We start from the raw sequence: 14,117 nt of genomic DNA, 5'->3' as shown, positions 1-14,117 counted from the left end.
TATATAAAAAACAATAATAAAAATAAAAACACAACTACTTCCATGGGGTGTATTTATTTTTTTCACATGACTGTATGTACTTCCTTTCTTAATATTTACATAGCCATTTATGATAATTGATGTTAATTTGATCTTTATTTGACCAATAGGCATGAAGTTCTTTGCCTAATTGTAATCCAATCATGTTGGAGCTTTTTCCCCCCGGGCGTGACGAGAATAAACATATTACTCAGGAATCATCTGTGTCTCATGTTTAAATAGATATTTTTCTTTAGAAGGTAAACATAAAGTAGAAAATTTTATATACCGTAATTTCCGGACTATAAGCCGCTACTTTTTTCACACGCTTTGAACACTGCGGCTTAAACAATGACGCGGCTAATTTATGGATTTTTACGAGCTAACGCGCTTCATGCTGCCAAAACATTTAGCCTCGTCACATCGGACCAATGACATTACCGAACAGGTCACAGTGGATTCAGTGGTTCAAATTAAATCAAACGTACTCACACTAAATTCTTCAGATCAGTCATTTTGCACTTCATGCACACCCCCTCATCATGGAAAACACATGAAGAAATGCATATGATGCAGCTTTCAAGTTAAAGGCGATCGATCTGGCTGTCGAAGAAGGAAATTGCATGCGAAGAGCAACTTTTGCTCCAGTCTGCCAGTGGATCCTAATAGCGTCGAGCAGTGTCATAAAATCTACCATCACCAGCGGGTTTCGAAAGGCTGGACTGCTGCGTGATGAAGAGGACAGCACAAGCTCAAGGGCGAATTTGCCTCGAGACGCAAGTGACATTGAGAGCGACAACGAAAGAGAGACTGAGGAAGTGTGTGACGAAGTACCGGTAATTCTGAGGCTGTTCAATTCCGACACTGAAGAAGGCGACTTTAGTGGTATTAGTGCGCAGGAGGAAGATGAAGATAGCGATTGATGACTTTTCCTGGTAGGCAACTGTATTTTTTAATTTTTTAACCAGCCGTGTTACAGGCACTGTTCGGAAAAAAGCATTTACGGTACGTATTTAATTAAAAGTTTTAAAAAAAATCTTTGTGCAACATCTTTCTGTGTAAATATCTCATGTTACAACGTGGACACCTGCGGCTTATAGACGAGTGCGGCCTATATATGTACAAAAAATGTTTTCTTTTTAAAGTTAGTGGGTGCGGCTTATATTCAGGTGCGCTCAATAGTCCAAAAATTACGGTAGTCAGAATGTGACTTGGGAAGGGTTTCCTGAGGCCACCACAGATATGTTTAAATCAACTGATATGCTTTATCCTCTTTTTAGCCTGTTTTTTGTAAATTTTCTCGGTCATAATATATACTGCACAAGATATTCTCTGTTTACCTAGGCATCACCATAAACATTTCAATTTATTTATGTCCTTGATGTACCTTGCAAATTATAAATAAAAGTCTCTAATTTCCCTACATTTTCTATATAAAATTAGGTCAGATGCAAATTGTTCTTTTATATTTGTTCATATTCAGTTTCCAGTAGATTTTCACGTAATAAACATCAATGCAGAACTCAAATGACCTGCTAGAGAGACTACAACACACTGACATTTTTTAGGTGGTTTAACATTAGGTTAAAATTCTGACTGTATATTTTGTGCTGTGTGTTTGCTCATTAGAAAACTGTATCACTCAGTCAATATAATGTTAAAAATACTCTTGATGTGATATAATCCGATGAATAATTTTGTTTGTGAACCATTTGGTTTTACAAAAAATATAGACTTTTTTGTAGTCTTTGTAAAGCAGTATATACTTAAGGTTAGTTTAAAAATATTTATTATGATCAGGTAATGTTCACATCAAATATCAGAAGGAAGAAAAAGTGATGTGACTTTGACCATGGCATGGATGTTGGTACCAGATGGGCTGGTTTGAGTATTTCAGAGACTGCTTATCTCCTGGGATTTATTTATTTATTTATTTTTAACACACGACAGTCTCTAGAGTTTACACAGAATGGTGTCAAAATAAAAAACATTGAGTGAGAAACAGTTATGCAGGTCTTGTTGATAAAAGAGGTCAGAGGAAAATGGCCAGATTGGGTTGAACTGACCAGAATGATATAGTAACTCAAATCTTTACAACTGCGGTGAGCAGAAAAGCATCTCAGCATGCACGAAACATCTAACCTTGAAATAGATGGGCTACAACAGCAGAAGACTACTTATAGGTTCAACTCCTGTCAGCCAAGAACAGGAATATGAGGCCATCACAGGCAAGGGCTCATTGAAACTAATTAGCTGAAGATTAGAAACATCACCTGGTATTTTTCCAGTCTTCAACTGCCCGATTTCAGTGAGTTTGTGCCCATGATAGCCTCAGATTCTTGCTCTTGGCTGACAGGAGTGGAATGTGATGTGGCCTACTGCTGGCGTAGCCCATCCACCTCAAGGTTTGATGTGTTGTGCGTTCAAAGGTACTTTTCTGCTCACCAAAGTTATAAAAACTGCTTATTTGAGTTACTAAAGACTTCCTGTCAGCTCAGACCAGTCTGGTCATTCTCCTCTGATCTCTCTCATCAACAAGGTGTTTCAGCCTGCAGATCCTCGGCTCACAGTATGTTTTTTTTTTTTTTTTGCACCATGCTGTATAAATATAAGTTTATTTCTGTGATTGTTGCGGCCAAAAATGCTTGAGTTTTTTGTGTTTTTTTTTGCGGAAAACTAGTGAATGGCATGAAATAGTTTTGCCCCGGTCTTTTACTGTGATGTATGCTGGTAAATCAGACCTTTTAGCTGTACTCATGTTAAAGGCACATGAATCAAAGGAGGCTTTGGCTGAATTCGTATCGTGATGACGTCACATACCGCATTGTGATGATGTCTCGTGACATGTCTTGGCCGAAATCTGAGGAAACTCTGCAGCAATTTAGAAAAATTGCAAGCTCCTGCGAATTTTGCGCAGTTTCCTTAATTTTGCATTCATTTCTGCGATCGCAAAATCATGGAGGGACTGACTCTAGAAACTGTTGTGTGAAAATCCCAGGAGATCGGTAGTTTCTGAAATACACAAACCAGCCATCCTGGTACCAACAACCACGGTTAAAGTCACAATGATCACATTTTTCCCCATTCTGATGTTTATCTGAATGCTCTGGACCTGATGATTTTATGCATTGTGCTGATGCCACCTGATTGGCTGTTTGGATAACTGAACAAATGAGCAGGTGTACAGGTGGTCCTGTTAAAGGGGGCAGTGAGTACACACACACACACACACACACACACACACACACACACACACACACACACACACACACACACACACACACACATACACACATACACACACAAGCAAGCAACCAATTACCGAAAGGCCATTAAAACATGCTTATAACAACATGCCTAATGTTGTTCAAATCTTCATACCGCAATCTTTTTGTCCTTCCAGTTAACAGTTTCCTGTAGGTCAAACACCTCCCTTGTGAGTGTATCTAACTTGAACTGAATGTTCTGGTTTGCCTAGAAAAGTAGTGTTCAAATGGAGAGCCATGAAATAAAAGGGGAGAAGCAGTGACAGAAGACACAAGAGAGAAACGGCCTGCATGTGGACCTTAGCTCTGTTACTCATGTGGTTTTGCAACCAACAACATTTAAACCATCTGTGATTAAATGTATTCTACTAGTGTGAGTTTAATGTGGATCAAGAAGAAACTTTACCTCAATAAGTTCATCTCGCTGACGGATTCCCTCTTTTAGCTCCTCTTGTTTATGCAGCAGGACTGAACATGTATGCTTTTGTCTCTCTAATTCCTGAGGATCATGATTTTTTAAAATATGTGAAGTAAATTCAAGTTTCTTTATAACAATTTCTAACAAAACAATTAATTTATTTTTAACATTATTTCATAGCATGATTTCATAAGACCTCCTAGTACTCCAGCTAATACGCAGTGGAAACCAATGTAACTACATTCAAAGGTTTGGTCAGGTAAATATATACCTTTGACTTGTCCTCTGTTTCCCTGATCAGCTCTGACATTTGCTCTTCCAATTCCTCAATGACGTCCTTGAGTGTGTCCACCTGGTAGATGAGGTTTGACTTGTCATTGTCAAGTTGTGCGTTAGACACCATGGCCTTCTTATACTTCTCTTCCACTTCAGACAGAGATTCCTACAGAGAATACAAAATTTCCTTAAAAATAGAACTAATATATCACTACAATTGCTAGGTGCTGGAATAATATAATAATATAATGATAGAATAATTCTAACAAATAGTTTAAAAGTGCATTCAAGTGAATGTTCATTTATAACCTTATTTTTCATGGAATTTGCCTTTCATTATAGCTTTTCAAAAAGGTATTATTTTAACGAATTAATCTTTGTTTTAAGAGGTACATAGTTACAGTACAGTGTACACACACACACACACACATATATATATATATATATATATATATATATATATATATATATATATATATATATATAAAAAGATATTTAGAATATATAAACAGTGGAAGTATTTAAAATTTTTCATTGATTTCCCCTTAGTTCCATGCTAAATTGTTACAACTTGTATTTAACTAATATTACATACTTCTAAAAGTAATTATATTATCAAGAATGACATGAGGATTATCCTTTGCTTATAATATTTTAAAATCACTATTTAGTTTCTCTCAACTACTGGGTGTGGCAGTTGCAAACTAGTAAAACCTATAAAGAAAAAAATAAATAAAGATTTGAATGATCTGTGAGTCTTAGGTTTTAAGGCCAGATTTATATTACATAATGTATCAAAACGAGATCTACATAACAAGACAGACGACAAGTCTCCAAACAAACTAAACCTTGCTACAGTCAGGTCAGAAAGTTAAACCTTCATCATACTTAAGCATATCTTCTCTCATCAGCATCCATATCTTAAAGCTCTTAAGCATACATGCTAGAATTGTTTGAAAACTTCGATCAGAATTAAACAGATTTTTGAGGAAAGCATTTCGATGAGTGAGGTTCATGCTTCCACACAAAATAAATGGCCAAAACAGTGAGGTTTGGGTGTGAGTAAAAGCTCACGGCCAGAGAGAAATAGAGAAGGAAGAGATGGCATGCACTGGACACAAGCCCCTCTACCTTCAGCTCTTTAAGACCCTGCATATAGCGCCCCTCTACATCCTGAATCTGGTCCTTTAGATCATAGATGTCCTGTTGAGGAGGAAGGATTGAAATGAATATTGGTGAAAAGTAGAAGCACCGAAGAACGAATATGACACATGCATACTTTCCCCAGAGGCAGTGACAGAACAGACAGTACTTTAACTAGAGGGCAAAAACAACAGGTACCAGGGAGTTTTAGATATAGTAGACATATAGTAAGATCAATGGGCCAGTCAATAATCTTATTATGGGGTTTTCCCTTGAAAAGCACAAAACACTACAGATTACTGTCATTAACCAGCTATTCTGATTCATTGAGCCAGATAACAGATATTGACTTTGTGACTCTGCATGCTTTAATGTTATTGTCAGTATAAATATGACAAACATCACTGGCTATGTAAAATGTTTAAAACACAATAATTTGTTTAAAGTAACTGTAAAATGTAGAGTCACATTAATCTGAGATTACGGAAAAAACATTTGGCTGGTTAAGAGTACTGTGGTCTCAGGTGCTGTCAGTCAGCTTTTCCAAATGCAATTTTTAGATGGTCCCTTACTGACTCCATTACTATAAAGTGCTGGTGCTATACTATAAACTGCTACCACTATGAAGTGCGTTTCTGAGAGATCAGCTTCAAGGGAATTTAACGGGAGAAAAATTAAAACTATATTCAGTTGTACTTGGTTCTCGTTACATTGACATTACATTTATTCATTTAGCAGATGCTTTTATGATGACTTGCATGACTTACAAATGAAGAAATACAAGCAACCACTCCACTCCAGAGTGAGACAATACACATTTTGCCCTTTGTGTGTTTATTTTTTGAGAAATAGAAGAGAGAATCTTGAATGCGCAGTGAATGTCCTGTGACTGCGAGCCAGTTTAAAATACGGTCGACTGTGAGTGATGTCACTTCCAAATACAAACACACCCCACAGTATATTCCTATCCCCAACACTGATTGTCAGGTTTTTGTACAAGGCATGGGAAATGCAAATGCAAATGGATTTGTGATTCTGTTAATATTGGCAGGCTCCATACGCCACACTGAGGAAATGAAATAGTATTTAACATTATTTCAATATGACAGGGTCATAACATGTAACACACTGGAAATGCAACAGCAAATGGACTTTGCGTTTCCATTTGAAATTTGGCAGACACTGTACATTCGGGTAAATGAAAATTCAAACAGTTATACACGATTTGCATTTTCATTTGAATTATGTCACAATTTATGCGTCCACAAATAGGAAATGCAATTGCAAATACAGTTTGCAATTGCTTTTGAATATTGTCCACAAAATACTTTCATACAAGTAGTACTGGTACTACAACTATAGTATTTATATTAACAAGGATAAAACATGTGCTACAATAGTGCAGCAGTAACGTGGTTGTTGCAGTACATCAGCAACTGGGGTTTGATCCTCTCAGGTGAGTGTGTGAATTTAATAACTTTTTCTTTCAGTATAGAACATCCACACACTGACAAAAAAAGTTTTTTGAATTTACTTAATTCAAATGCGTACATGGGTTGATTGAATTAACATTATTTGTTTGCGTACTTAATTAACATTATTTGTTTGCATGTATAGTTGTGTATTCGTGTCCTGTTGTGCAGATGCAAGTTGTAATATTGTGTTTATGTTGTGTATAAATCGGATTAATTTCTTATAGGATGCGTTTGGGTGAGTTAATGAACCTGCTAGTAAAGTGCTTTAGTTTACTGGTTTTCATTCACTCAGCTCATACATGTCATTCCTGCTGATATTTTATATTACTAGTTTCCACCCCCACGTCTTTATCCCCACCACTTTTCAAAACCAAGTGGCGCCCATGTTCTGCCTTAGCAAATAAAATACTGATCACTTTTCAATATAATGAAGCTTTTATTAAATATAATTCGCAAAGAGTATACAGTAATTAGTATAAGAATTACTGTAATCCAATGATTTTAGCAGTAAATGCAGTATGTTGTTCTGTGGATTTAAAAGATAGTCCGAAGTCAGTCGTCTGCTTTGGAGAAGTTGTATAAATCGATCTCTTTCCACCTTCCATTCAGGGGGTGTGAGGTACAAGTGCCGACCAACTGTTTTTGCCGGTTTCACTCGGCCCGAATAGGGGACTTTATTTCCCACAGTTGCGACTTTAATTATCGCAATTGCGAGTTTAGGCTGCATCTCACAAATGTGACCTTATGTATTTATTATTACTTACATGACTTTATAAGTCACATTTTTCATCATTGTGTCCATTTTTGCAACAGACATAGAGCAACTGTTCAGACATGTCGTGCTGTATCCGAAATCACTCACTAATTTAGTCACAAACTCTAAACACCCATTTAGTCTTTTGTATGATGCTGCAGACTAGACCATTTATTTTTATTCTGCACAATGACACCTCATCTGCCTCAACTGCCCACCAAAATAATCTCTGCCAAGTCTTCTGTCCTTTTAAAAAAAAAGAAAACCTGCAAGACAGCAGTCTGAAATTCTATTATTGCCTCCTTAAGATTGATTACTTTGTTGTATTGCTCATTCTACTTTTGTATAAGTGCCTGCTATTCGAAATCTTAAACGTTTTTTCCCTTTAAAAAAATATTTATCTTTTTTTTATTTCTTTTGACAAAATTAACTTTATAATGATGTATAAACTAAAAATGAACCACTTAACACCTTTAGACACACATCTTACACAAGGCTGTTTTACTGTTAACCACATTCATGCCAGAGATCTTTTTCTGTTTGTTTTTTACACTTCAGCTAACCAAAACTATATGACTCTGTCTGGCATGTTGAGACAACTATATTTTATTTACATGTGACACTGAAAACAGTATTTGAAACTTCAAAAATAAGACTTGTAACTGAAAAAAGAAAATAAAACTTTATACTGACTTTAAAAAATAGAGCACTTTATTTTACATTCATTCTTTTTTCAGATTCTAAATTTTAATTTCAAAATAATTTAGTTCAGATTTACACTATGTTATTCACAGTTGTAGTTTCACATTTAGTTGTAGATTACACATACACATTTAGTGTTGATTACACATTTCACTCTATACACGTTTTGTCATCCATCCTTCTGTTTTTTTTTTTGTTGTTTTTTTAATTCGTGGGTATTCATTATTCATTTTAAAGTCATTAACCATACTTTTCCAAATAAGTTATTTGGCTTCAGGCACACCCCTAATAGACAGTTTCATGTATGTAAATATTAAAAAAATAATATATGAAAATAAATTAATTGCTGTTCAGTTTCCAATACAATTAAGCCTTTATTAAATAAAAATTGCAAAGAGTACAGTCAATTATAAAGTCAGTTATTATCAGAAGTATTTTAATGTAGTGATTTTTGCAGGAATATTTTTAAAAGTGGGAAAGTTGTCCGTCTGTTTCAGAGAAGTTCGTTAAATCGATCGCTTATCAATTTCCAGTCTCAGGCTGTCAGGTGGAATTTCTGACTAACCGCATCTGAAAGTGTTTGACGCAGGGTTTTAAGCTTGCCAATGGCTGTTGCAGAACGCCAGCACCTGTGGTTCAATCCTCAGCTCAGGGGGAGTTTAATTTTATTCATGGCATTGAAAATATATGATCAAATTATGTTTGATGTACAAAAACATATGTTAAATATAACTCAATTCAGTCATGTGGAACCAAACTATGCATTTGAATTAAGTAAATATAATTCAAAATTTTCAGTGTGGACTTCTGTGTTCACTTTAAACCAGTTTTTTTTTTTTTTTTTTTTTTTTTAAATAGTGCAACTTTAAATCTTTCCATTGGAAAGAAAAGAGAAAATGGAATTCATTCAACACTACTTTGAGGAAGGACATTCATATTTACACATGCACACACAAATTGACTCTCTACATTGGAAAAAAAAACCCCGCTAATTAAATCAACACTCTCAATTGAGCTGAGCTCAAAACCCCAGTTGCTGGCATACTACACCAAGGATGTTACTGCTGCGCTATTTTAGCACACACGTTATATGTTGTACGATCACACTTACTTTGTATAATTGAATCTTATAATTAGAATCTTGTTTAAATATGAGGTTTAGGATAAGCTTTGATGAAAAACAATATTTGCTTGTGAACCATACGTAATATTTTTTCTTAAATCTAACCGACCACACATTCCATTTTTTAAGTGTACTCTTAAAAAAGTAAGAGTAAGAGTAAGGGGGGGGGGGGGGGGGGGGGCACATTCTTAAAGGCCACATCTGTAGCCAACCAATAATGGGCCTTGAGTTCCTGAATATGACTGGTTACATTGATAATTCCATATTAATCCTACATACATTCAACCACAAGTTCTTGAGGTATTGTGCTAACTAGAATCTTGGATGGAGGGACAGACAACTCAAAAATATAATACCTTCCTCAGTCAGTGGCGGAGACATAAAAACAGTGTTGGCCACTTGTAATTTTCCAGACAATATATATAAATGAAAACGGTCAATAATAAAGAGAATTACATATCATGCCTTACCCTCAGTTCACTGAAAGAGGCATCCGGTTCGATGACAATACTGGCCATGTCCCCGCTGCCTCGTCTGGATGAAGAACCACCAAGAGAGGCAAGTGTGGCAGCAGATAGGCCTGGAGTGGCACATCGAGATGAGGGCTACAACACACAACATTAAATACATTTATAACTATACAGAAGCAACATCCATTCTGTACAGTGAAATATTCATAAATGACTACACCATTTACACCCAGGACCTAAGGAAAAAAACAAAAGTAAAACAAATCTATTTCAGACATTTGACCTTGCTGTGACCTTGACCCTGTTTGGAACAATTTCAAAATCTAATCAGTTTATCTGCTAGTTACAATCATAATTCCAAATAGATCATGGGCGGCTGTGGCTCAGGTAGTAGAGTGGGTTGTCCACTATTCGTAGGGTTGGCGGTTCAATTCCCGGCCCACATGACTCCACATGCCAAAGTGTCCTCAGGCAAGACACTGAACCCTAAGTTGCTTCCGATGGCAAGCTAGCACCTTGCATGGCAGCTCTGCTATCACTGGTGTGTGTGTGTGTGAGAATGAGAAACAGTGTAAATCGCTTTGTAGAACTGCTAAGGTTAAAAAAAAATATTTTAAAAAGTGCTATATAAGTGCAGACCATTTAGCATTTACTATCATACAAAAATTCAACAACTCATTCAAAATATTGCACTAATGAATATCTCAAGTGGATGCACACATGGTTGGACATAACGCCCGAAAACATAACGCCTCCACCATCAAGTGACACGTTCTTTTAGTGAGATGGAAAGTGGGATTCTTGCGTTCCTGCCTTAGTAAAGCAATTTTGGCCAGGGACTCAATCTTAAGAACCCAAAATATTATATTTTAATGTTTCTGCCTAAATCACAACGTTATGCAGAAACATGCTTTTTTATTTATTTATTTATTTAAACAGCAGCCAGTGTCCAGAGTCAAAGGTCATTTTGATTAACATGACAGTATGTTGGATATTACATTACATTTACATTACATTACATTTATTCACTTAGCAGACGCTTTTATCCAAAGCGACTTACAAATGAGAAAGATACAAGCAAAGCGATATATCAAGCAGAGAACAATACAAGAAGTGCTACCATACAAGATCTATTAATTGAATTCCAGAAGAAGCAAAGTGCAGAGTAGAGGTGTAAGTGCATTTAAAAAAAAAAAAAAAAAAAAAAAAAAAAAAAAAAATTTAATAATAATTTTTTATTATGAGTTGGTTAGGTGTTCATAGAAGAGGTGGGTCTTTAGCTGTTTTTTGAAGATGGTGAGAGATTCTGCGGTCCGGACTGAGATTGGAAGTGCATTCCACCACTGAGGAACAGTTAGTGTGAAGGTTCTGGAAAGGGACCTTGCGCCACGCTGAGTTGGAACTGCTAAACGTCGGTCGCTAATCGATCTCAGATTGCGAGAGGGAACGTAGGCCTTCAGGAGAGAGTTGAGGTAGGAGGGTGCTGTTCCTGACAAGGTCTTGTAGGTGAGCATCAAGGCCTTGAACTTGATGCGGGTAGCTACAGGAAGCCAGTGGAGGCAGATGAAGAGGGGTGTGACATGGGTTCTCTTGGACTGGTTGAAGACGAGTCGCGCTGCAGCATTCTGAATCATCTCAAGGGGTTTGATGGACCTGGCTGGGAGGCCTGAAAGCAGTGAGTTGCAGTAGTCCAGTTTAGAGATAACAAGAGCCTGGACTAGAATCTGTGTAGCCTGTTTGGTGATGTAGGGTCGGATTTTCTTGATGTTGTAAAGGATGAACCTACAGGACCTTGCAGTTGCTGAGATATGGTCTGCAAAGGTCAAGCCGTCATCAAGAATCACCCCAAGGTTCTTGGCCGTCCTGGTTGGCATGAGTGTGAGTGAGCCGAGCTGTACAGTGAGGTTGTGGTTGATTGAGGGACAGGCTGGGATGACGAGAAGCTCAGATTTTGCCAGGTTAAGTTTAAGATGGTTTTCCTTCATCCAGACCAAGATGTCTGAAAGGCAAGCAGAGATGCGTGCAGAGACGGATGGCTCGTCAGAAGGACAAATGGAGCTGGGTGTCATCAGCATAGCAATGATATGAGAAGCCATGAGACTCAATCACCTGCCCTAGAGATGTAGTGTAGATAGAAAAGAGGAGTGGACCCAGAACTGACCCCTGTGGAACGCCAGTTGTGAGTTGCTGAGTTTCAGAAATACCTCCCCTCCATGATACCTTGAAGGATCTGTCAGAGAGATAGGATTCCACCCAGCACAGAACCGTTCCAGTGATGCTCAGGCTGGAGAGAGTTGACAGGAGGATCTGATGGTTCACAGTGTCGAAAGCAGCAGAGAGGTCAAGTAGGATGAGGATATGCCACCACTCCAGTTTTAAACAGGCTTAAGAAGAGCTAAACATCAAATGACTACTTATGGAATATTAATAATAAACAGACAATTTTGCTTGTAACAATAATGTCCTAACAAAACAATAGGGTTCCAGGCACTATATGCTTGACCTCTAATAAGCAGAAGTAGAAGTGTTCCTATGCACTTTTGGAATTTGGCCCCTAATAATAAACTGAAAATAAACAAAGTTGAATACAATATTTTGCACAGAATTGACCTTTATAGCAAAAAAGGCAAATGCAAATCTTTATTAAGGGCACCATAATTGCAGAATGGACTATCACAGGTAGTCCTAATGTCATGGGGGGAACAACTGTGGAAGTTATCCCCGACAGAAACTGTGGAGTATGCACATCAAATGTAGCTTTAGTCCTGTGAGTTTTATGCATAGAACACAAACACAGTCACCTCAACCAAACAACATCACTGCATACATACTCACCCGACTGAAGGAATCCGAGTGCTGCTTGTCACATTTTTCATCCAACTAGAAGAAAAAAGAAAAAAAAAGTCATGAGAATGTTTCATTTAAATTTTTTTAAATGCTGGTCCTTTCTACCTGCAAGTGAGAAAAGTGGATCAGGTTGTGTTCAGAGATAAGAGAGTGTAAAAGGCATCACAAAGCTGTTCCAACATTTACAGCACCTCAACATACTGTTTTCCAAAAACACAACCAACAAGCAAGAAAGAACAGGCTTTACAGTCTCTGCTGCCCAAAGCACTTGAGACACACTCCCTTAGAGCGTCATCGCACAGGTTATACCCAACAATTCCCATTACTGCAGGGGCAGTGTGGTATAACCCTCAGGCAGTTGGTAAGTTGTATGTAAAATGATTAGATTTATATGCATGTAAGTATTCAAAAGGTTTATGAAATCCAAACTGTACTTTTAGTAACACACATTTAAAAATGAAAAAGAAAGAAAATGGTTTAACCTTTAGACACACTCTTACGTTAGACACACATTAATGTGTACATGCAACAAGTCACTGTGCCATAACTTACAATGTCCAGATCTGGGATGCTCAGATCATCTAGGTCAGAAACAATACTACCTCTGCGGTTCGAACGGCTGAAATAGTCAGCAGCAGTCTCACTCATGTCAGAAAGCTCAGATGACTATAAGGTAAAACATTTATATGAGCAGGAATGTAAACCAAACAAAAAAAAGTTAGTCAAGTTCAAAGAATTGGGTCTGGGGTCATAGTTAGCTCACCACACTATCCCTCCTTCCACGTTTGATGTGATCCTGAGATGTAGTGCTGGCAGAATCGTCATCAGAAGAGGACTTGGAGATTGAAAAAAATAAATAAAAATGTAGTACTTTTTGTGTATGGTTAAATGACAGAAAAAAACCCCATACTAGCATGCGTCACTCACTGAACTTTAAGGGTGCTTTGACAAATGCAGGCCATCTGAATTGTGCCCTGGTGTGCTTTCAGGGTGTACAAACACATACAGGCAGGGCAATAAGTATATGTATAATAAGTACTAAATGGAATTTGAAATGAAGCAATCAAGATGTGACTGAAGTGTAGACTTTCAGCTTTAATTCAAGGGGGTTAACAAAAAATACTGCAATAAAGAAATATTGCATTTGGTAGCTGCTCATGAGAACTCTCACTATGGAAGTGGGTCACTGGTGTTTATTGATGTTGTGACTGATAGAAGAAGCAGGATTAATTCTGAAGTGTATAGTGCTATACAGTCTGCTCAGATTCAGACAAATTCTGCAAAACTGATGGCACTTCACAGTACAGATGGATAATGACCTAAAACATACCACAAAAGCTATCCAAAAGCTTCTTAAGTTAAAGAAATGGAATGTTCTTAAATGGCCAAGTCAGACACCTGACCTCAACCCAACTGAGCATGCTGAAGACAAAACTGAAGGCAGAAAGACCCACAAACAAGCAGCAACTGAAGGCAGCTGCAGTAAAGGCCTGGCAAAGCATCTCAAGAGAGGAAACTCAGCATTTCTTGATGTCCATGGGTTCGAGACTTCGGGCAGTTATTGACTGCAAAGGATCTGCATTCAAATAGTAAAAATTATCCTTATATCTATAATTATGTTAGTT

General features: G+C 37.3%; 2 protein-coding genes across 20 annotated transcripts in view; both read right to left on the bottom strand.

The window, feature by feature from the left end:
* lrrfip2 (leucine rich repeat (in FLII) interacting protein 2) overlaps positions 1-14,117 on the bottom strand; it is an 86,118-nt gene that overhangs the window by 23,110 nt on the left and 48,891 nt on the right. For 9 of the 19 annotated variants that reach the window (XM_053679543.1, XM_053679535.1, XM_053679536.1 and 6 more), the window contains 8 exons: positions 13,256-13,327; positions 13,045-13,158; positions 12,481-12,525; positions 9,646-9,780; positions 5,110-5,181; positions 3,974-4,144; positions 3,691-3,783; positions 3,400-3,492 (listed from right to left, as the gene is read on the bottom strand). In XM_053679543.1, coding sequence (XP_053535518.1) covers positions 3,400-3,492; positions 3,691-3,783; positions 3,974-4,144; positions 5,110-5,181; positions 9,646-9,780; positions 12,481-12,525; positions 13,045-13,158; positions 13,256-13,327 — 795 coding nt within the window. The remainder of the gene's footprint in view (positions 1-3,399; positions 3,493-3,690; positions 3,784-3,973; positions 4,145-5,109; positions 5,182-9,645; positions 9,781-12,480; positions 12,526-13,044; positions 13,159-13,255; positions 13,328-14,117) is intronic. The other 10 variants (XM_053679539.1, XM_053679545.1, XM_053679549.1 and 7 more) reach the window with 7 other exon arrangements.
* On the bottom strand, positions 9,787-12,474 carry LOC128632713 (uncharacterized). The gene is made up of 2 exons (XM_053679556.1): positions 11,755-12,474; positions 9,787-11,644 (listed from the first exon to the last, which is right to left on the bottom strand). The coding sequence occupies exon 2, from the start codon at positions 11,628-11,630 to the stop codon at positions 10,884-10,886; it is 747 nt and encodes a 248-aa protein (XP_053535531.1). The 5' UTR covers positions 11,631-11,644; positions 11,755-12,474; the 3' UTR covers positions 9,787-10,883.

This window comes from Ictalurus punctatus, chromosome 3 (assembly GCF_001660625.3).
Source record: "Ictalurus punctatus breed USDA103 chromosome 3, Coco_2.0, whole genome shotgun sequence".
Taxonomy (NCBI): Eukaryota; Metazoa; Chordata; class Actinopteri; order Siluriformes; family Ictaluridae; genus Ictalurus; species Ictalurus punctatus.
This window is presented reverse-complemented; position numbering and strand designations above follow the sequence as displayed.